Genomic DNA, 22,689 nt, shown 5'->3' with positions numbered 1-22,689 from the left:
CACACGTAAAAACGTATCATCCACATTGTGATAGACTGGGGTCAACCATGTAAGGAGCACTATGGCAACTGTGGCTCGTAATTTTTACCGTACCTCAACTTGCCCTCCCCCATAACATGGTGATCCAGCGACAAGGAAGGTATCAAACATTTATATTATATCTTCCCCTACAAAAAGGTCACTTTCCCGACTTTTATCAGTAAAGCAGAATTAAACTTCCATTCCTAGGGATCTGGTCTGTATTCCGCAAGGCACAACAACAATCATTAATACACTTAATATAATTATTATTATTATTATTTTTTTTAATTACAAAAAAAAAATTAGGATTACATTTGTCCTTTTGCTCAATATTTCCCTTTACACACAGAAAAGTATATAAAACATGGGACAAAAACAAAGAAAAACAGACGCAGACATTTGCACACGTCACTTGTGTTCCCGCTGGTTGGACGGAGACATCGAAATACCAAGATAGTCCGTAGCCCACTGAATCACGGCGCGACATTCATTGAAATCTTTGGCCACAACCGCGTTCGTGCACGGACTGTGCCTACTGTCCACTCGCAGTAATAGAAGGTATAAGAAATAGTTTATAAAGCGTGTTCGATTCTAAACGCAGCCCCTTTTGTTATAGTTACAAAGTCCCACCAGACCACTAGATGGCGTAAGAGAGAGTACCAAGGAGGAGGATGAAAGGGTTAAAAAGAGGCACTTTAGACTGGCTGGTATTTGTTTTTACTCCTTTCCTACTGCGAAGTAGTCGTCAGCCTCAACAGTAGAAACCGGGCTTCTCCCTCGCTCGCCTTTGTTCGGTGCATGTACACTAGGTGGACACTAGGTGGTAGTGTTGCACATGAAACCACTGCAGGTCAGGTAGGCACTATGGCAGTGAAAATTCAGTTTTTCCCAAAAGGCAGTGCCAACTTTATCGCTATGACATTAGGATTGGCTTCTGTCGAACTTCCAAAATATCTAGGAGAAGAAAAATAAGCATTTACACTTCCCTGTTTTCATTCATCTCATTTATCAGTACTGAGTCAATAACTTGGCAAAAAATTAAAAGGTGTAGTCCACTTTGGACATTCCCTACTTGTCAGAAGGGTCTTTTGACAAAGTGTTCCCCTGCAGGGACCCCCAACAATCAGCTATAAAACTGGGAAAATCTGTCAATAAGTGTTCAATTTCCCTGCAGCGCCACCACAGGGGAAATTAAGTATTACACAGTCCATATATAATACAGGACAGGTCCTCCAGAGAGGGAGAGACGCTCTTTGTAATCGCTCTACATTCCGACCAAGAGATGAGGATCCTGAACAGAGGACCCCCCTCAATGATCTCAGAATTCGCTAATAGGGTGTATAATAATGGGTTTTCTAAACTGGACAAACCCTTTAAAACAGATAAGTGTTGTTCGTGGGAAAACCCCCTTTAAAGGGGCTTTCCAATTCCTAATAATAAGCTCCAACCAGCAATTGGTCACGAGTCCATGTACAACACAAAGTAATATTTTAAGTAATTTGGAGTAGGTTGGGACTTAAGCAGCGTTCAGACATGGCAGATTTTCGGTGATTTTATCTTCCACAACGAAAATTCATGACAAAGTACATTACAAGGGAGGTACAACCTGCAACAAATGGCAAATGTTGCGATTCCGCAGCAAAAATCGCAACTCAGAAAAAAAAATTATACTTACCCAGAACTTCCTGCTTCTGCGTCCAGCCCGGCCTCCGGGGATGACATTTCATCCCATGTGACTGCTGTAGCCAATCACAAACGTCATCTCAGGAGGCCGGGCTGCAGGATGTCAGAGGGACGTGTCGCCATGACTACAGGTAAGTATAAGCTTTTTTACTTTTGCACCGCTGTTTTCCTCAGCGGATCTTCTAGCCGAAAAGCTGTACCACAATTTGGTGCGGTTTTTCGGCTGCAATTCCCTGCGGGCTCCAGGGCAGGCATGCGGTGTACTTTTATGCAGCGTATCCGCCCTGTGTGAACATAGCCTAATACTCACCTGACAAGATGCGCTGCAGGGGCAAAGTGACGTAGGTCAGGTGTGCATAGAGTAGGAAGTTCTCGTCAGTTCTGTTCAGTTTCAGCCACGATCCCACCAAAGATCTCCCGGTCCCAGAGAGGGAGCGCGACCTCAGGTTAGTAGCGTTATAACTATCTGCAGACAAATATACAAGAGGTTCATATATAAATAGAAGAATCTGTACGGATCTGCCCTCCCTCATAGACCGGACTTTGCCAGGACGATGCCGATACTGGGTCTTCTAAAACGTGTCCACCAAAAGGAGTGGTGAGGAGCTCATGCAACCATACTGAAAAACACACGTGTATTCTGTGAAGGCCATCAGCACTTTGCGACAGACCCCCTCTTTTTTGTAGTCACAGACTAGTTGATCACGGCTTTCAATAGCAGCTGTATGCATTTGTGTACAGTACGCTCCCCCTAGTGGTGGCTGGGGGCAGAAGATTTTTTTATTACTCATCTCTGTCTATATAGAGAATTTGGAGTTCTGTATCAGAAAAATAGATCACTGACCGCTATAAGAATATGTTAAGGGGGAGTTCACACTGAGTTTTTTGACACGGAAACCGCGTCTAAAAACGGCCGAAAATGCCTATCATTGATTTCAATGGGTGGCGGAGGAGGTTTTTTTTCCCCGCGAGCGGATAAACCGTCTCGCGGGTAAAAGAGGCGACATGCCCTATCTTCGGCCATTTAAGTCTCTAACATCAATGGGAGGCAGAGAATGCGGATTTCGCTGCATTTTTTGCCCACGTCACTCAATAGCCGCGGGTGAAAAACACTGCAATAATTCCAGATGGAATTTTGAGGCAGAATTTCTGCCTGCAAAAAAACTCAGTGTGAACAGGGCCCAAGTTAATTTTGGATCTATTTAGATTTAAAATAAATGAATAAAAAAAATGCTGGGTACACGAACTTAAATCTTGGGAATGTTAAATGGAGTCTTATCTGATTTATAGGTTTAATGGACCTACTAACGGGGAACAACTACTCCCTCATACCTCAAACCCCTTCATACCTTCCCCGTCATCGCTGTCCCGGAAGAATTCCTCGCTGTCATTGGCCGAGTGCGATTTCTTCATCTCAGCAATTCGGTTCCTCGGAACTTTCCTTTTCAGGGATGGAGAGAAGAAGGAGGGACGGTTGTTACGTTCAGGAGTGGGGGGAGTGCTGAATGATGTAACCTGGCAGGGAGATTCAGAAATATTAATATAAAACGATATCAACTAATGCAAAATGACTGGAAAGTAAAGCAATAGACCCAAAATAGAAGAAAAAAAATGATATGTAAATAAAGCTTAAAGGGGTACACCCAGAATTGATAAGTCTCTGATCACTGGGACACCCATCAATCACAAGAACTAGGTCCCAAACCCCTCACTGCTGGACCGCAGTGAAGAGGACATTGAATGGAACGGTGGTCAAGCATGCGCGGTGCCGCTCCAATAAAGTTTATGGGACTGAAATAGGTGAATTCAGCTATTTCCATCAGTCCCATAGACATTGAATGCTCATCCTCCGCTCCATTCAAGCTCCTCCTTACTGCAGGGGGTGCCGTAAGAAGGAACGGTGGGTTCCGAACTCCCATTTTCGGAATCAGTAAGGGGCCCAGCAGTGTGACCCCCAGCGATCAGACACTTCTGAAATACCCCTTTAAATCAATGGATAATTAAATCATATACATTACTATGTATATCTGCTTGATGCCAGTGAATGGAAACCTCTACTTTTACGTTCAGAGGCTGAAAATTATCCAAACCTAGTCCTGCTCCTGGCTTAGGGTTTGTTACAATGTACCGCTCTAGTTCATCGTCGATGAGCTAAACACAGCAACAGCAGCTTAAATCTCTATGGACTCCGAGCTGATAGTTCTTGCCTAAATTAATACATTGTAACAAACTGGCAGCTGCACAGGCAGGACTAGTTCAGGGTGGGTTTTCAGCCTCTTAGGCTCCATTTAAACATGTCAGATTTAAAATGGATTTCAGTGCCGATTCCGCACAGAACTCGGCGTCATCCGATGACATTTTGCATTCATTGCACGTGTATGTGGTTTCCCGGTTCACATGCGAAGGAAAATTTCCGTCCTGATTTTCTCCCAACCCACAAAAAAAAATATTAATAAATCAGCCGTAGAAATAAGGGACATGGTGATTAATGCTGCGAATTCCGCACAGGAAAAGCCAAGCATTAACCGCGGTTCTGCTGCAAATCAGCGGCAGAAATCAGAGCGGAAACCTCGAACTTCTGCTGCGGAAATACACGACATTAATGTATGTATAAGGTCGATGCCTCTTTTTTTGTTAGGGGGGTGCGGGGGACACACCGGTATGGATGGTTGTAAGTTTGGCATATTATATTGGCCTTTGCCAGACAACGTTTCAGATAAGGCTTCTGTGCTGTGATGAGAAATTTGAGCCCAGCCCACGTTCAGTCAGGAAGGCCCCCAAACGTTATTGAAATCTGTACATACCCCACCTCTTTACAGAAACAGGACTGTTGGGAGGTCCGGTAGGGTTAGGGCACCACTTACCCGCTCATGCAGAGGTGAGCTGGGGTTAGAATCCTCCTCTGTGCCATATGGAGACGTGTCTCCGGTGGACACTCTGCTCACTGCCATCTCCGCATGTCCTTTCCCTTGTGGTCCCTTCATCCGCACAAACTCCATGTTGTTATATTTGTAGAAGCCAAACGACATCTTCTGGGCCATCTTTGCTGCCACGCTGACCTGGGCCAAAATACACGGAAGTACTTTTATGACCATTGGGATGTAGTAAAATGACATTTATTATAGGAGAAGCCCACGAGTGGAGCGCAAACTTTATATTATAAGCTGGATAAACACTTGGTCCCTGATCGCTGCAGTCAGACAGGTGGCCATAAGCTGCTTACACTGATCAGCCATAACATTACAACCACCTGACTAATATTGTGTATGTCGCCCTTGTAACGCAGAACAGCCCTGACCCCTCGAGACATGGGCAGGACCTCTGGTGGGTCCTGTGGTATCTGGCACAAGACGTCAGCAGCAGATCCTTTACATCCTGTAAGTTGTGAGGTGCGGCCTCCATGGATCACACTGGTTTTTCCAGCACGGCCAAGAGACGATCGATCGGATTGAGATCTGGGGAATTTGGAGGCCAAGTCACCACCTTGAACTCTGTCATATTCCTCAGACCATACCTGCACAAGGTCTGCAGTGTCTGCTGAAAGAGGGCGCTGCCATTAGGGAATATCGCTGCCATGAAGGGGGCACTTGTCTGCAGCAATGTAGGTAGGTGGTACGTGTCACGTGAGGAGGGGGGGGGGTTACAGAACCATTTTTCCTATCCTGAAGATCCCTTTTGAATATATGGAAACCTGCAGTGAATTTAGAAAGACCTGTACTAGTTCTATCCCCGAGATCAGCTTCATGGCTACGAGGCCATCACTACTTCCAGGACTATATTACCCAGTTATTGCCAAACCCCAAACTTACCCGGTTGTCATACACTTTCTTTAGAGCCTCGTAACGGATAGACCCCTGGAATATGACTCCCTGAAAAGTGTTTGTCTTGTCGCTGGCCACAAGCTCGACACAAACCATCTCCCCTTCTCCTACAGTCATGTCACTGAACACCTACAAGACAAACGTTAATACACTTCATATGAGATCGAGAGAGATAGATAGATAGATAGATTTATTTCATGGAGAACGATCATTACCTCTTCAAAGTTGTCAATCATGTAGAAGATATTGGGATAACTGATCTTTGACTCTTCCCCCTTACTATCCATTGGGTGTTTGCTTGGAGAAGCGAATACTTGCTGAAAAAAACAGTGGGAAATATAAATTTAAAAAAAATGTATGTGTATATATATATATATATATATAAAAATGTTGGGGTTGTGCATGGTAAGAACACTATGTAAAACTACAGATAAAATAGAACATCAGTTGACAAACTCAGCTCTACTACATCTGTGTAAATACAAACTTGTGGCTTAGACATTCTTTCTGAACGCAGTGTCTCACTGCTCACCTACCTGGGATTTCTTCTTATGTATGTGGATGTCGCCAGCCTCAGAACGAGTGCACACTGCACAGGTTACCATGTAATCCAGCTGCGGAGAGACAGCAGTCATTTCATAATCCTACATGTACAGCAATGGTCATATATCCCCCCCCCCCCTTTATAACTGCATAGCTAGGAAATTTTGCCTTTCAGGACTTCAGCAACGTGGAGTGGAACCTCCTAAGATAGCTCTCTAGGTGGTCACATAAACATAATAATTGTTCCAACTCAATGTATTGTACTGCCTGAGCCAAGATAAGCAGTTTTCACAGTCAATAGCAAAGGGAAGACCATAGGCAGGTGACAAAACTGGGATAGAGAGGACGAGGCTATCTAGAGAGGGCTGGTGAGGACACTATCCATGAGTCCGTTACAGACTGAAATGTAAGCATTCCCCAGACACGATGGGGGAAGTAGTTTTATTAACGACTGCCTCAATCCAAGTACTAGTAATATTGGACTATTGTGACGATTGTCCTGTAAGTGCTTCAGAATTGATATTGAGTTGTTCCAGGTCAAAGGTTTGATACTGATCTAAATGATCCCCATCTACTGCACTTTGAAGACGTAAACAAATATCCGTCCTGAACCCCAAGGGAATTTATAATTGAAAGTTGAAACTTCCTGAGAAAAAAAAAAAAAAAATCAGGAACCGAATCCTGCAGAGACTCACAAGCTGCAAGAGTCATCGGCATGTCTGTGACAAACAAAAAGTGATAATATATGACAGTCAGAGACTGACGGGCCCCTAAGGTGTCGGTCAGATAATTACCCCGCACTCTTTATGGTAGTAAACATGCATGCTCGGCTGATCCACACGTGCATGTTTATGGAGGAGAACGGGAATTTGGCCAATAACTAGCTTTAATTTTAGGGAATCTAGAAGATATCCAATAGTTGGTGTATGCACCCAATAAATACCCCTCCCAACCCTGATCGCAGGGGCCGAAAGACTATGCGACCTCTACGTAAATGAGACCGCTCGATATGAAGGACTCACCGGACTTCTGGAGCACTCAGGCTCCTCATTTATTCAGAGGACGTTATCTTTTGGTTCCTCTAAACGGATCACAGGGCCCACTAACTACTCTATAAAATCGGTCAGGAGCTTTGGTGAGAGATGTTCTTTTGGATTGGCGGGTCGTAGCTTCAGAGCTCCGTTGGGAAGTTTTGTAAACTTTTGCAGTTCAAGTCGTATTTATTTATTATATTTACATGCAAGTGAAATCTGAAATTCTCGTGTAGAGGATTCAAGTCCATACTGACCTTCTGCAATATAAGGTTCAAGTAGACGCTCTCCTCCCAGTCTATGTCAGGGTCCCCGAGGCCGGGGAGCTTCTTGGAATCCTTACGATAGACTTCAACCTCCACCTGCTGAAACCAGCAAAGTCTTATGGTGAACTTAGAGGAAACGGATCATCCATAAAACAAGATCGTTATAGGGAAAGGTCCAACACGGACCCTGAACGGCAACAGGAATCGATCCATCCCGCGCCTGTCCTGCACATCTTCACAGGGGTGTCCTGGACAAGACTATCGAGGACTGACCTAAATGACTCTCACGGAGCTCCAATAAATCCCTTCTGGACACCAGACCTCTTGGGATAGGGACCACCTCCCAGTCTCCAAATGGTCCATGGTTGACCCCATGGAAAGTCATTCATATGGTGAGAAATTTCGTAACTAATAATATTTGATAATGTAAACTTATCAAGACGGGGATTTGCTATACTTGTAGAAAATGTTAACATATCATAATATAATAAAAATAAATTATATATACAAATATTTTTCCCCAAAAAATAAATAAAGATATTTACTTGGCTAAAAAATATTTGAAAAAAAATAAATAAAAATATTACAATTATTTATACTTTCATTTCGATCAAAAAAAAAAAAAAAGGGACCAGCTAGAAATACGAACAGAAAAGACAGGAGAGTGATTTTGGATTTATTTCTTGGGAATTATATTAATTAGGGCTCCTGGGCTTTGTTTGCCTATGAAATATAATTAAGCGAATTAGGAATGCAATGAAATCACGTCAGAAGATAAACAGATAACCGATACAGTAAGGACGTGTTCACACAGTTAATCCGCATTCATTTAAAAGCCCTTTTGCATGGGCCGATGCAACAATATGGGGACGATCGATCATTAATACAATTGTTCGGTCCCCATCCAGTTTGCATATTGTCGGCAGCATATCCCACGTTCCCCCCAGGGATACGTGCTGCCGACAGCGATAATTTTATAGGTCTAAAAAGGCGCAATCAGCCGAGAAACGAGTGTTTGCTCGAATGTCAGCTGATCGCTGACAGGTTTACATGGGCCAATAATCGTTCACCCGATCGTTGGCCGGTGTAAATGGGCCTCAATTCCGTGTGCAGGATTGATTTACATAAGCGAGGATCTATTATCATTCAGTGGATCTGTTAGGACAAATGGTCTATATAAAAGATCTCGTGGTCAGGATTTAATGGGGTTGTATAAGATTACGAAACATGGCTGCTTTCTTCCAGAAACAGCGCCGCTCTTGTCCATAGGCTGTGTCTGGTATTGCAGCTCAGCCACATTAAAGTGACAGCACACCAGACATATCCTATGGGTGTAGTGCGGTTTCTGGAGGAAAGCAGCCATGTTTTTCTAATGTCATACATCCCCTTTAACATGGATTTCTTATCTTCAGGATGTTAATATGTGATCAATGCAGGTTCGACCCCCTGGAGGACGGCCTGGAGAAGAAACGGACTTCTGAAGAAGTATAAGAATTTTTGCATTTTTTTCCGCAATAACCAAAAACAACTATTTTTTGTGGGTTTTCAATTCAATTCAATGGAGAAAACCCGTAATAAATAAGCATAAAAACCCGCCGGTCCATGGAAAAATGGTCTTACATGAAACTGGTCCTTGGTTTAAGAAAAAATTTAAAAAGGTTGGGGACCGCTGAACTAGTGGAAATAAAAAAAGAAACGTTGCCTGTATCTTAGTCACGCTTTTCTGCTCTCAAGTACAAAGAAAAGTCTCAGGGCCTGAAGGAAATCCATCAGAGATGGAAAGAACTAAAGAACTTCATACAGACGGAGCTTTGGTACAGATCCAGTTCCTAACCCTGCGCTGCGAGGCATCAATTCTGAGCCATGTGCCACACGGCTGCCCATCTTGCCGAAAGCCACGTGAGTCAATGAGGCCCCCGGATACACTGCACCGACTCCTCTTTTTGCATATAGAAGTTTTGTGTTTGTATTTTTTTTTTTTTTATATTTTTAAAAATTCTACCAAATTTGATCTTCATAAGTGAATACAAGAATCCATGCAAATGAAAAAAATATAGGTTAATATTTAAAATTCAGATTAAAAAAAAATCCTATTTTTATTTCACACTTTTAATATATATTTTTTTATACACTGTAAAATCATAATACAAATATAATAAAACAATAACAAAGTATAAAATAAAAAAATACTGATGATTATTTCGAGTTTAGCCCTCGAACTGCCCTCCTTACTGAAGTTATTAAACGTTATACCCAGTCATTTTTTAATGGGAAAGCTGGTGGGCAACAGGAGTCATCACCCAGCTTTCCTAGACTACTGAACAGCAAAACCTGCCTAGTTTGAAGAAATGCATTTGCAGGGGATGTTTTTATATACAACGAGGCACATTTACCATCCAGGAGTCTGGGAAAGCTGAGTGGCAACCCTTGAGCGATTGATTTGCCATTGCAGTGATATTGGTCATCGCCCAGGTCATCCAAAAACAGATGATAACGAAGAGATGGCCGAATAGACTATTTAAAGGGGTTGTCTCATCTGATAACCCCCGTCCATATCCCTCATCGGGTCAGATAGATGTCAGAGGAGGGTCCTCTGTTAGGGTCTCCCATCGCATTATTGGCAGATTTCAATTGAGAAAGGGGTTGGCGAGACGAGGCGAGACAACTGAGGTACTTTTCTTGTTCACCCTATAGGCAATGATACCCAGATTACCCCTATTCCGGAAATATGGTGAATTTGTGATATTAAGACGGCAGTGTGCCCAAAACAACATAAAAAAGGCAACAAAAAAAAAAGCCAAAAAGTAAAAAAAAGATATTTTTTTTTAATGTAATATTTATAAAATTGTATAATAAATGTAGGATTTAGGAAAAGGGGATGTGAACATTTACCCTGCGGGCTACGCCTCGGCTAGTCACCTTTTTTCCTTCACTGCCATCTGCGTTCACGTAAGAAAGTTTCCGCCGCACGTAGAATAGCATGTCGTCCTGTTGATGAGCCCATTTTTCCATAAAATAAGTGGAATACATCCAGGTCCAAAATACAATGCGGTCATCTTTAAAGCAGCCTGAAAAGACAGATGGGGAAAAAAAATTAACAAAAAAAAAAAAAGGCAAATAAATGTTTTAGTAGGCAAATTTTTTTTATATATGTGAATTTTTTTTCTAACAATCTTTTTTCCCTGCTGTATGGAGTAAAATAAATAATACTATAAAGCTACGGCAGAGCCACGCCGGCCCCACAGAACTCTGCATTTGTGGTAAACTCGCTCTGGATATTAATATATGAATTCCAATATCCGGCATTGCGGCCAGCCTCACGTCTCCCTTGTCCTAGATTTCTCCTCTGGCGCACACACCGTTCTGATTATTAATTTATCAAGCGAGGACAACAGGAAACAATAGCGGTTGGAATCAGACCTTGGCCTGGATATCTCTGCAGAGCGCGGAATGCTTGGCCAGGTCGGAGAAATCACCATCTTAAAGGGCTTTTCTGAACATAGGTTTCCACAACGTGCTCTCCAGCCATGTCGTGAGGGTGACATCAATGGGGCTCGGCAACTGGAGCCCCGTCAATTGAGAACTAGGGGGATCCTGACACATTTTTAGCAGAGAGCTGGTGGTGCACGTGAGTGACAAGAGGGGATGAAGAACATAAGCACGTAACCGAATCGGACAATGTTCTCCGGATTCTAACAAAGCATATTTGGGAGGAGTGACTCGCTCTCCCCTAACCACTGCACAACTGGGTATTTAGGGACTGTATAATACTGCATTGGCGAGTCACCAGGGACTGGGCCCTGCACCACTAGACCACCAGGGACTGGGCCCTGCACCACTAGACCACCAGGGCCTGTAAATCTACTCTAAGATCTATCAGATATCTATGGTGGTTCATAATCAGTCCACTTGATAGTAAAGATGGGTAAATGCTCGCTGGCCATGGTATCCGAGAGGCACCGGCTCGTCTATAACCAGCTATTAGTTTTTTTTTCTATTCATACGGGAATGCCCATAGTAAAACAAAATCCTAACACCCGTGGTCACATATTGGACCCGGTTCCTGCTAAATCCAATTTCATAATAAATCTTTAGCTGGGGAAAGAAGCATTGTAGGAGGAAGGGAAAGGGAGCGTGCTGGTGTACACTTCTCACCGGTGGGCAGGCTGCGGCCAATTTCCACGAGAGACCTACAGGGGAGCGGCCATAAACCTAACACCAGTCCCCCATATTGGAAAGAAGTGGAGTTCTTATAGTAGTTCTGATCAATTTCTGGTAGCACCCATGCAAATCTCAATGGAGGACGACGTGTGGACTTTTTTTTTTTGGTTTTAGGGGGAAACGCCCAATAAGTAATTGCCACAGTCGATCAAACGAGCGTTGCGGTAGACAACTATTGAGAGTTTATGGGCAGCTTTAGCCCCTTGACCTGTGTGCGCGTGCATGTGTATATATATATATATATATATATATATATATATATATATCTGCTCATACATTTACAATAGTTATCTACCGAACGCTCGTTTGATCGACTGCGATTTCTACCGACTGCCCCATGTACTTGCACACTTTGCCAATGGTGCATTTGTTTTCAATGGGGAGAGGGGAACTTCTCACCTGCGGGAACAAAGGATCGGGCATGCTGAAATCTAACATGCCGGATGCTTCTTCCCCCAGCATCTGCTGATGGTTGCGGGTCAGGCCGGTTCCCTTGTAGCGTAAACGCTGCGGAATTGCAGCAAAAGTGGTTGCCCACGCTGCGGGAAAAAAATAAAAATAATTCGTAAACGTTAATAAATTGACCTGCGTTGCGGAACTTCAATCCATGTCAATTTATGCTGCGTTTTAGCTGCGGGTTTTCCCCATTGAAGTCAACAAGGAGGTAAAACCCGCAACAGAAAGCTAGTGTTGCGACTTGTGATTCCACCGCAAAAATCACAACTCAGGGAAAAAACAAAACTGAACAAAAAAAAACAAAAAAAGTATATCTCCAGAACTCTCTCCTTCCTGCAGTCCAGTCTCCTGGGATGACGTTGCATCCCATGCGACTGTAGCAACGTCACATGGCCTGCAGAGTCATCCAGATCGGCCGGACTACGCGCAGAAAAGATGGAGGGGGTAAGTATGAACTGCCTTTTTTTTTTTTTTCTGCAGTGGAAATGCCAAACAAACCGCACCACAATTTGCACAGTTTTTACACAGCACATCCGACCTGTGGGAACCGGGCCTTATACACCTTAGACGACCAGTCCCGCAGAAATTGGCGAGTTCAAACATTCATTTAATGTTTATGGGTACATGAAGAAGGTCCTCAAAGTAGTAGGTCGTATAATTATGAAAGAGTGGAGATATTTTATAAGCCTGCTACCCAGAACATAAAAAAGGTCCTCATGAAAAAAAGAGAAAAAAAAAAAAAGGCAGTGATATCAAGTACTCCTTAAAAAGCGTTGCATTTTGAAGACATTACAAGTCGATCCGAACAACATCAGGATTATAATAATCTGACCCACTAAATAAAACATTTCCAACTTCTCATGAATCATAGATCTTGTAGGACAGGTGTCCTGTAAAGAATTTTCTGCATTAGTCACAATCATCGATTGTTCCTCTAAATCCAGGACGACAAAAATAATTTCCAAAAAAAACCTACACAGCAAGGTGTAAAAGAGGCTCCACAAAAGATAGGAAATGTCCTATTTTTTGCTTTTTATGGACTGTGCTCCCATACTTTGCAAATGCGGGTGGCTGTCCGTGGCTGTCCGTGCCAATAATCACCGCCCCTGATTACAGGCACAGTCGTGTGCAGGGGGCTTGAGGACAATTGTATGGAAGGTGTTGAGGTTACCACTACTGTATTATGAAGATAGCCACACTACACAGTTGGGTGGTTGTCTCCACATCTTATAAAAGCAGTGACACTAGCTTGTAGGCAGTGATATTTAGGTGCCTTCTGTCCATTGGCAAAGCTAATGAACAAAAGTGGCACTGTTGTGAAGGAAAGGGGGGGGGGGGACACAACCTACACCCTTTTCTTGCCCCATTGTACAGGTAAGATTTTACGGTTCCAAAATCTAGACTCGAAATTTAACCAAAACTTGTTAATCACATTTTCTTTCATGTGTTAAACCCTCCCAGCTATTATCTTATTACTTCGTTCATAGTCATCCAGTCACGATCCAATGGCATTCAATTATTTTTTTTTTTTTAGAAACCTCCTCAATCATCCTTCAAAAGGCAATCAAGCTATGATTATACATGTATACAATTTGGACAAGTTCCCGAAAATTAATCACAGGCTGCACATCCCGAAGCAGAACGGTTAACGTGAAATTTCCCATTTTTGTTTGGCCTATAAATACCATCAGCTGAGCCTCGGGTTGCTATCAGAAATTTCTGGACCCTATAGAGAGTCAGACAGTGAAGACCCTCCGGGCCACCTCATGTTGTGCCAGGTCGTTCACTAACCAGACTGCCACACATCGTAGGAAGTTTGTTTCTGCTACGAGAAGACTTGGGCAATTTATCTCCCTGGTTGGGACGAACCCTTAGGCTGGATTCACACGTGGAACTAGTGTCCCATACTGAAAACATGATTACAGTACGGGACAGTTGTCCCGCAGCGAGGCCGGGACTCCTAGCGTCGTACATAACTATGATGCTAGGAGCCCGGCTCCCTGCAGTGTGTTCGGTCCGGGACTTGCGGCCGTAATCCGTTCCGTCCTTTACGGACCGAACATGCTTGTGTTAATCCAGCCTGACACATTAGATAGTCGGCCGATCCCAACAAAATCAGCAGGTTCGGCTGACATATCCTGCCCAGCTTTATTTGGAGAGTTAGGGGTTAATAGTTTAGGCCAACACCTACCCGTGTATGTATGCCATATAAAAGCAAAACCTACATTTTTGACCAACGTTTGACCAATTAATTTGACCAACATATAAGAGTAAAAAGAAGACAAATACAGAAATGTAATAGAACAGAGTTCTTTATTATCAAGCAATACAACCAAAAACAACAAGCTTTATATATCCTCAACCTAATCCTCGGAGTGATCCACAACAGCGAGCGATAGAAACATAATAAATCGGAAGCACACAAAAACTAACAGATATTTGGAAAGAATTCTGTATTCTAAAAGTTCAGATGTGTCTGGTCTAGAAAGTGGAGCTGGGTTTTGAAGACCGTCCATTTCTACTAAGTCTCCTTCCCTTCAACATAAAGAACAACGTCTTGCATTGTATCGAATATAAAGTCCTCCTTCACCTTGCCAAACGTGAAGCTATATCTGGTAGGACCAAAAAAAAAAGAAAGTACCACCGCGTGGCCAGAACTCTGCGGATGCCTCCATTATGGTCTACAGCAACCAGCTAAGACTTCACCACCAATAAAAAAAAATAAAAAAAGTCATGGCACGTTGAATGATCTATATTAAAGTGCTATGATACATCTCCAATACTTGGGAGGTGCATCCATCTCCGTAAATTTACACCGGGCTTTCAAGATTTCACATAGTCACCTTCTATGTCTCCGGGGTGATCCTTCGAGGTCACCATGGTCAATGAAGATAGATTATTTCACCTTTCTACTCACAAGTTCTGGGTCTTGGTTGCACGCCATAGTTGATTTTCACTAGTGGTCCGGACATTTTGAACCAACCAATTTATTGACACGTTGGACATGAAACTATTGCTTGATCCATGGGTCCTTATCTTTTACTTCTTATTCCAATACTTGTGTGTCAATCGACACCTAAAGATTAATTTGCTACCAAATCCCAGTGGTGAAAAGTTGTGAGAAATACTTGACGTTGATGTCAATTATTTAGACAGTTCTTGAAGACCATACATTTTCTTTCCAGTGCCGGCTCTTTGGGGGCGATGTACCTGGCACCATCATATCACCTGCCAGGTTAAGATGGTCTCAATTTACACCATTATTATTACTCATTGTAACGTCCAGTCAGTCTTTTTGCTACAGTTTGTTGACCGTTATCTGGCATCAAGTAGGGCATTCAGGTTCTAGGGGTATCCGGGCGCCCAATAAATATAGGATATCATTGAAGACTCAAATTGTCCCAAAAATAATCAGCTTCACCTAAAACATAACATAAACCCTCCCCCGATGTAATACCATCTTGTGAATTCTTCTACTTGACAAGCCCAGCCTATCAATAGATGGCATCTTCTGGAATTGCGTCATTTCCTTCTGTAACGTAGGCAAGTTCGACAAGTTACATTGAACGCCAATGGAAAAATGTTTGGGACGTAGATTAGCCAAATTCTTTTTATGTGATTTTCCAAAATAAGGATCGGTATTTGTACTCCGATGCACATGACGGGGGTAATAATCTGTCACTTTTCCCAAAGGTTTTGCAAGTGGCGGTAGTCTAATTTTTTTCCTTTTAGCGAATCTGGGCAAGGTTTCCTCAAGGGGAACATTTGAGGAAGAATCGGGCATTATTTCAACTTCCACCGTAGCTTCATTGACTATAGGGCTGGTACCGAATACTGGGTTACTAGAGGACACATTGGGCAGTGCTCCGGCATAACTGTGCTCTTTGGCAGCCATTTCCGCTTCTGATAAAGACGCATATGTACCTCTTTTTGTTCTTTTCAACGACTTGTACTTTCCCTCTTCAATAGCGTCTCCCGGGGCTTTTCTTTGAGGAAATATGGTAGGGACTGCGCCCTTTTTAAGAAAATATGTGCGCGCCCTAACTTCATAACACTCTTTGCCAAAGTGAAGAGAACACATTCGGTAACTTCCTCTTGGCGCTTCTGCAATTTTTTTACTGAACTCCTCCATGTTTTCAAAGTCTTGCTTTGTCTGTAGGAGCCATGTCTTCACATTGTCAACATATGGTGGGAAAGCATGAAGAACCGGAGCCGGGTCTTTGGTTTTTGAAGAGGAGGTACAGCCTTGAACTATACAAGAAGGCATCCTAGAAAGATTGTAAGAGTGAGTATTCAGCTTTGGAATGAGACATATCAAAATAAGAAATTTGAGGAAGACATACAAGACTCTACAGTTACTCAAAGATCTTCAAGGTTCCTCAACTCCAGTCAACCCAACAGGTCATGTTTTCTGGATTTCCTCAGTATTGCAGAGATGATATCACGATGGTCAGTGCATCATGAATTCTCTATGGGACATCCTCAAATCATGACCTGTTGGGGGGGGGGGGGGCCTTGAGGACTGAAGAAGTTAAAACTTGGCTTAGTCTATAGAATACTACAAAAAGGACCCGGGTATAAAAAGTGTCAAGCCTGTTTGTGAGGTCATTGTATTTATTCCAAAAGGTGCCCAGGAGGCCAATCCATGCCTTCATATTTTTTTTTACGGGGAAATTGCTAGTAGCCCTATATACCCCGGCAGTTCAACGCGGTTTAATTCATTTTTAACCTTCTAAATACGAACAGCTAAAGTGGTAGGAGATGGAGTCATAAGACACTAAGACGAAGCCTGTGGATAAACAACATTGGAAGTTTTATTGGCAGGTGCACAAAGATTTTTGCCTGGCAACATACAACCGTCCATGCGAGAAACATGCAGAGTGTAGATTTATGGCAGCCGCCTGCAATGATTTACCTGGGGCATTATTTATGGTCATTGCCCATTATAGCGGAACCGGAAACTAATCGTGTGAAAGGTTTAGTTATGTCTGAATTAATAAGTGGAATTGGTAGAATAAAAACTTCTGCTCCATCAACAAATCCAGTGAGGACACGTCAAGCACATGGGGATGGCCGGTTTTAATGCCCAACCTGGTTCCATTACACCGTCTTGGTGCATCCAGATTTCTCAAGAAAATAACCGGAGCGCCAACCTTTAGATCCAAGTGACGAGGAGGCATTCCCATTGGTTCTAAAGACTCAACTGGGTACTGCACCTTCCGTTCTGGATCTATCGTGGTGTCCATGGAGCTGTAAGGATAAAATGAATCCCGGCAACTCCGTAAGAACTTGGAAGTGGATTGTGTTCGCTGCATCATTTCTTGGAGCCAAAATAGCTCTCCGAAATATCCAGTCATGGTAAGCCCTCATGCACATGACCGTTGTGCCACTCGGGCGTCTTCACGGACCCACTTTAGTGGGTGAATCGGGTCCGTGAAAAATGGTCCGAGTCTCCGATGCGAGGAAAGATAGGACATGTCTTATCTTTCCTCGGATCACCGACGGCACACACGGTCGTGTGCATGAGGCGTAAGGGGTTCTGCCTTTGTTAAACCGAATGCCAACATCAGTGAACACTGCTCTTAGGAGGTGCTCAGGTGACCTCACAGCCCTGTAGGAATCCGCAATAAGTGGTATATTGCCAGCTGCATCTTGTTGGGACTACACCATTGCTCAGCATGACGAGCATATACATTCCGGACCCCCGTCGCGCTGATTGAGATTTTCATAGATTTTTATAGCGCTGCCGGGGGACTGATATTCTAGTTGCACAGCCTTCTTTGATGAGGATATGACTTTATCATGTGACCGGCTCCGCTGTACTCTATGTAATCGCTGCACTACTTCTCCTGCTCGTACATGGAGTACATGTAACACTATGAAAATGTCAGAATATGAGCGACAGGGGACCGGTATGTATATTAGCGAGCGTACCACATACTGTAGTGGCTACACTGCTAATAATTTCTGGTCCCCGCATAACCATTTAAGGCGTGCATTCAGCTCATCAGCCATGGTTCCCTTTGGTATTATTGGCAACGTCTTCCTGAAGTCACCTGCAAGCAAGACCAAGGTCCCACCCATAAGTTGGGTTTTATCTCTTAAAGGGGTTGTCCAGGCACACGGCGGTTTTACATACGGTGGGTTGGGGGGGGGGGGGTTCAACACCCGGACCCCGCAATGATCAGCTGTTCTGGCTGCCTTTGGGCACTATGTCCGTTCCGGAAGCAGATGGCTCCAGTCACAGTATAGAGGCCATGCTGCAGTTCTGCTCCTTTTCAAGTGACTGGAGCCATCTGCTTCCTACACCGGCCTCAGCATAACATCCAGTGCCGGAGGCAGCCAAAACAGCTGATCGGTGCGGGGTCCGGGTGTATTATCTGTTGCTGAGCAAGCCGAGCCCGAGTTTGCTGAGGAGTTTCAGCAGTTCGAGCACCCAGGATTATTTAGTAAAGTGACCTAATTCCAGCTCCTCTTCCCAAGGCCCCATTGAAAATGAAAGTAGTAATCTGATTGGTTGCTATGGGTAACCGCCCCACTGTACCTTCCCATCTAGGATTATCTAGTAAAGTGCACTACCTGCTGCTGCCAGATAAAAACATCTAAACTGTAGAAGCCAATGTCTGTATTCGCTTTTAAAGTATTGGATCGTGATCCGATGAGAATAGCCGATAACAGAGAACGGCGGCAAGGTTGAGACCTTTACAAAAACCTTCCTGGGCACCCAATTTACTCATGCGCCAAATTTGGGGTCAAATGGTTGTCGTTTGGATGCCTAGAGGACAGACAAACATTCGCTTTTATAGTATAGATATACAAAGGGATTGTGAATAAAAAACGAAAAAAACAAAAACAAAGCTTGCGTGGTTATATGTAAATGTAATGGGGTTACACAATAATGAAAAAAAAACAAAAAAAAAAAAACGGGGTTTGTAACGTAACCATGAAGAGGTCTATACAGATATCTGCATTATCCAGTTCTTCTCTTCTAAAAGGGTTGCCCAGGATTAGAACATGGCAACTTTCTTCCAAAAACAGCGCCACACCGGTCAATGGGTTGTATCTGGTATTGCAGCTCAGCTCCATTGAAGTTAATGGGGATGCAGTACCCCACACAACCTAAGGACACGTGTGGCACTGTTTTTTGGAAGAAAGCAGTCATGTGGGGTAGATTTAGTAAGCCTAACGCACCAGAATTCCGGCTCAAATTGCGGCAAAAATATGGCGCACGTGCCATGCGCCAGATGTGTTTTAGACACTTTGCGCCTCACTAGACAGTCTAGAAAAGGGTCTCCGGCTTAAATGCACCAATATTCCGCAATTTGGCACAATATACTGGAATAAACTCAACCAAGAGGTGAATAAAGAGGAGAATAGTATCGAACACGTCTAGCAAGAAGCGCCAAATCTATTACACAGCGGCGCCACAGAATAAATTTGGCGCATCTTTTCACTGCTTTGTCTAGTTTTAAGCCGTCTAAAGTGAACACCATATTATTAAATCTGCCCCATCTTGTTACTTGAATAGAACTGGCCACAGGGGGCGCCCTGCTGGATTTTGTGGTTCAGCGAGCTGTAGAAAGAACTCCATGTAACTTTAATAAGGGGAACGGAGTTTCATTTTTGTTGCTACCGCCAACCCCCAAAAAGCGCAAATAAAAAAATATATATATATATATATATATATAGGTTTCTACATTATATAAGTGGAAACAGTCATAAGGCAGCTTTTCCTGCCACTGTTGGGCTCATGAATTCAACCGCTGTAACGGATGGGTCCCCAGGTATATGTCCCGGGTTTTCTATACTAGTGGAGGACATCGGGTCCCACGTTTCCTATAGCAAGCACGTTTCATTCCACTATCGCAGTTGACCGAATAAACGCTGGGCTCGGATTGGTTGCTGCGAAACAGTTCATACATGAGACCCTCCATTTTCTCCCCAGTACAGGAACTAAAAATTTCTGTTAACCGAGTCTCCGCAACTCCCCCATAAACACGCACGATCGAATGAGCATAGTCATACGGATGGATGATAAGCGGCTACCAAACACTTGCCACCGCTTATCTTAACAGAAACAAAGGATCAGGCATGTTCAAATCCTGCTCGCCTTGTTTTCCCTGACAAATAACATTGAGCGACTGTTCGGCTGCCCCCATGCACAAGGTCTGCCGGGGGACCTGCTGCAAATTACGCGACACTTCTGCGCGTCCGGTGTCTCGTGTGACCTGATCCGTGTACGAAAGCACAGTCTGAACACGACTATAGACGCTGGGTTAGGCTGCAGTGACGAGACGGTGAACACCCAGCAGGATGGGCGGAGGAGGGGAAAGTTGTGAGCTGTGATCCGCAAGGGGGAGGGGGGCTGGAAGCTGTAATCTGCAATGGGGGGAGGGTGTGCGAGAGATGAAGCTCGGTACCTGTATTTTGCACAGTGAACGCCTACAGAGCGCTCATTTTTGAATGTTTCGAGCAACATGAACACGACAAGACTGCAAAGAAACATGGAAGAAAGCTCAAGACAAAAACATCACAAATGTCCTAAGTGGTTTTAGAATGTGCAGTTAAAGCCGAGGTGCAGCGGTGGTCTCACCACACACCGGTCACCGCCTAGGGGGGCTGCTTACCTGCAGTGTCTCGCCTTCAGGCTTGGCTGCGTCCTAGCTCCGCTGTATTAGGGCACAAATGTGATCAGTGACTGCTGCTCCTCTGCACATAGAAAGGACTGTAGTCTGAGATCCACCTCCTGTCTCAGTTCTGATGACGTCATCGGCTCCGGCTTTTGTTCACTTCCTGTCTAGGCTCCTCCCCTTTGCTGCTGTGTGTGTAAACCCGGGCTCAGCAGAAAGTCTGATCACCATTATAGCAAGGACAGGAGGATTATAGACCACCCGAAAGGGGGAGATTGAGTTAACTCCTTGAGGACCAGAACAATTTTTTGTTTTTTCCTTCTTTGCATTCTGGCGTGATCGTTTGATGTAGCTGAATGAAAATGTTTTTATGCCGGATGAGTTGTACTTTATGTAGATGCATTTTTTTTTTACACCTTTACATTAGCGTTTCATTTATAATCATTTTTAATTTCGGCAAAAATGCGGAAAAAAAAAGCAAAGGCTGCAGTTTTTATCTATCATCTTTTTATGACATAACCCAATCACTAATACCAAATGTGTAGATTTTAGGTTTTTACAATTATTTAATAACATTTATTCTAAAAAAAATAAATAATTTTCTTTTTTTTTTACACAATTTCTTTTTTTTGCTTTGATGGTCATGTGAATTTTCTCCTCTATTTCTTCCCTCTATTTCTTCCTTTGAATGCTGCGATCAGTTGATTGCAGCATTCAAAGGGTTAAGCCGCAGAGCTACACGGGAGCGGTGTATTACAGACGTTAGCCGGCTTCTGTGCCCGAACCATCAGCACGACGAGTACGCTCATCCAGATACGGCAACAGCCTATCATTTAGGGAGAGCATACTCGTCTTCAACCAGGTAATAGGTTGTACGAGATTAGAAGAGCATGGTCTTTCAGAGACAGCGCCACTCTTGTCCATGGGCTGTGTCTGGTATTGCAGCTCATCCCCATTCAAACATGAGAGGTTGAGCTGCAATACCACAAACAGCTTATGGACAAGAGTGGCGCTGTTTCTGGAAGTCTGAATGTTTTTTTCAAATCTCATACAACCCCTTTAAGGCCCATTTATACGCAACAATTTTTGAAAGCACTGATGACTGATCATTCACAACAAGTAAACACGCTTTTAGGCCAGATTCACACGAACGAGGGCAAATTTTTCACATCCGAGTTGCACCCGTGCGGTTGCATTTTCACGGATCTCCATTGACTTGAGTCTATGGAGGGATCAGTTAAAACGGAAGATAATAGGACATGTTCTATTTTTCATCGGACCCTTCACACGGTCTGTTGAAACGGCCCCATTTAAACACATGCGTCCGTCATACCGATCTGGTCCAATATTAAATGATTTGAATATATTAAGAGGGTCTGGTCTGGGGTTTGAATATATTTAGGGGTCGGATATTAATATAGGACAAAAAACGATTATGACCCTGGGCAGTCAGCAGGTACAATATATATAGACAATAGGAGGAATGCCTGCAGGCAAACAAAACCCTTTTTCCTGACCACCCAAATATTCATAGAAATAAACTAGCAAATTTTTATTAGGCTACGTATAGCAATTAACAGACCACATATATGTTAGTTTAAAATTATCACTGTCATAAGCCGAAGTGAATGTGTAAGTAGCCAGCTGGAAGAGCTCGGCACAGCATTCAAACAGTCAGAGTGAGTACTGACTGATAACAGCAAGTCAGTTTGCGAGGCAAAGAAAGCCACACTTCAATGAGTCAGACAATAAATTCGGCTAAGACAGGTATTAAAAACTGTTAAAGCCCCCCCGACATGTTTCGCTACTTAGTAGCGTCCTCAGGGGTACACGGGGCTAATGGCGACGCGGCAAAAAAAATGCCCCTGTCCGAAACTATATGTCGGTAAGACTCTGCAGGAACTGAGGAGGAGAGTATCTAGACATCTGAGTACCATCAACCTCAAGGAGGATACCACTCTCTCTAGACACATGCACAGGTTTCATCCCGATAACCCCAAGGTACTCCAATTTTGGG

General features: G+C 43.6%; 1 protein-coding gene across 5 annotated transcripts in view; it reads right to left on the bottom strand.

Moving 5' to 3' along the window:
- Nucleotides 1–286: 286 nt before the first annotated feature.
- The window catches only part of KIAA0930 (KIAA0930 ortholog), a 53,180-nt gene continuing 30,777 nt past the window's right edge, over nucleotides 287–22,689 (bottom strand). Inside the window, exons 1-10 of one of the 5 annotated variants that reach the window (XM_075855947.1) lie at nucleotides 20,670–20,811; nucleotides 10,258–10,433; nucleotides 7,357–7,464; nucleotides 6,062–6,139; nucleotides 5,741–5,842; nucleotides 5,514–5,654; nucleotides 4,569–4,763; nucleotides 3,054–3,219; nucleotides 2,015–2,170; nucleotides 287–975 (exon numbers count right to left, since the gene is read on the bottom strand). In XM_075855947.1, coding sequence (XP_075712062.1) covers nucleotides 935–975; nucleotides 2,015–2,170; nucleotides 3,054–3,219; nucleotides 4,569–4,763; nucleotides 5,514–5,654; nucleotides 5,741–5,842; nucleotides 6,062–6,139; nucleotides 7,357–7,464; nucleotides 10,258–10,395 — 1,125 coding nt within the window. In that variant the 5' untranslated portion in view covers nucleotides 10,396–10,433; nucleotides 20,670–20,811 and the 3' untranslated portion in view covers nucleotides 287–934. Of the gene's footprint in view, nucleotides 976–2,014; nucleotides 2,171–3,053; nucleotides 3,220–4,568; nucleotides 4,764–5,513; nucleotides 5,655–5,740; nucleotides 5,843–6,061; nucleotides 6,140–7,356; nucleotides 7,465–10,257; nucleotides 10,434–20,669; nucleotides 20,812–22,689 lie in introns of those variants that run through there. The other 4 variants (XM_075855943.1, XM_075855944.1, XM_075855945.1 and 1 more) reach the window with 4 other exon arrangements.

Source organism: Rhinoderma darwinii, chromosome 3, assembly GCF_050947455.1.
Source record: "Rhinoderma darwinii isolate aRhiDar2 chromosome 3, aRhiDar2.hap1, whole genome shotgun sequence".
NCBI lineage: Eukaryota > Metazoa > Chordata > Amphibia > Anura > Rhinodermatidae > Rhinoderma > Rhinoderma darwinii.
Note: the sequence above shows the minus strand (reverse complement) of the source record. Positions and strands in the feature narration are given on the sequence as shown.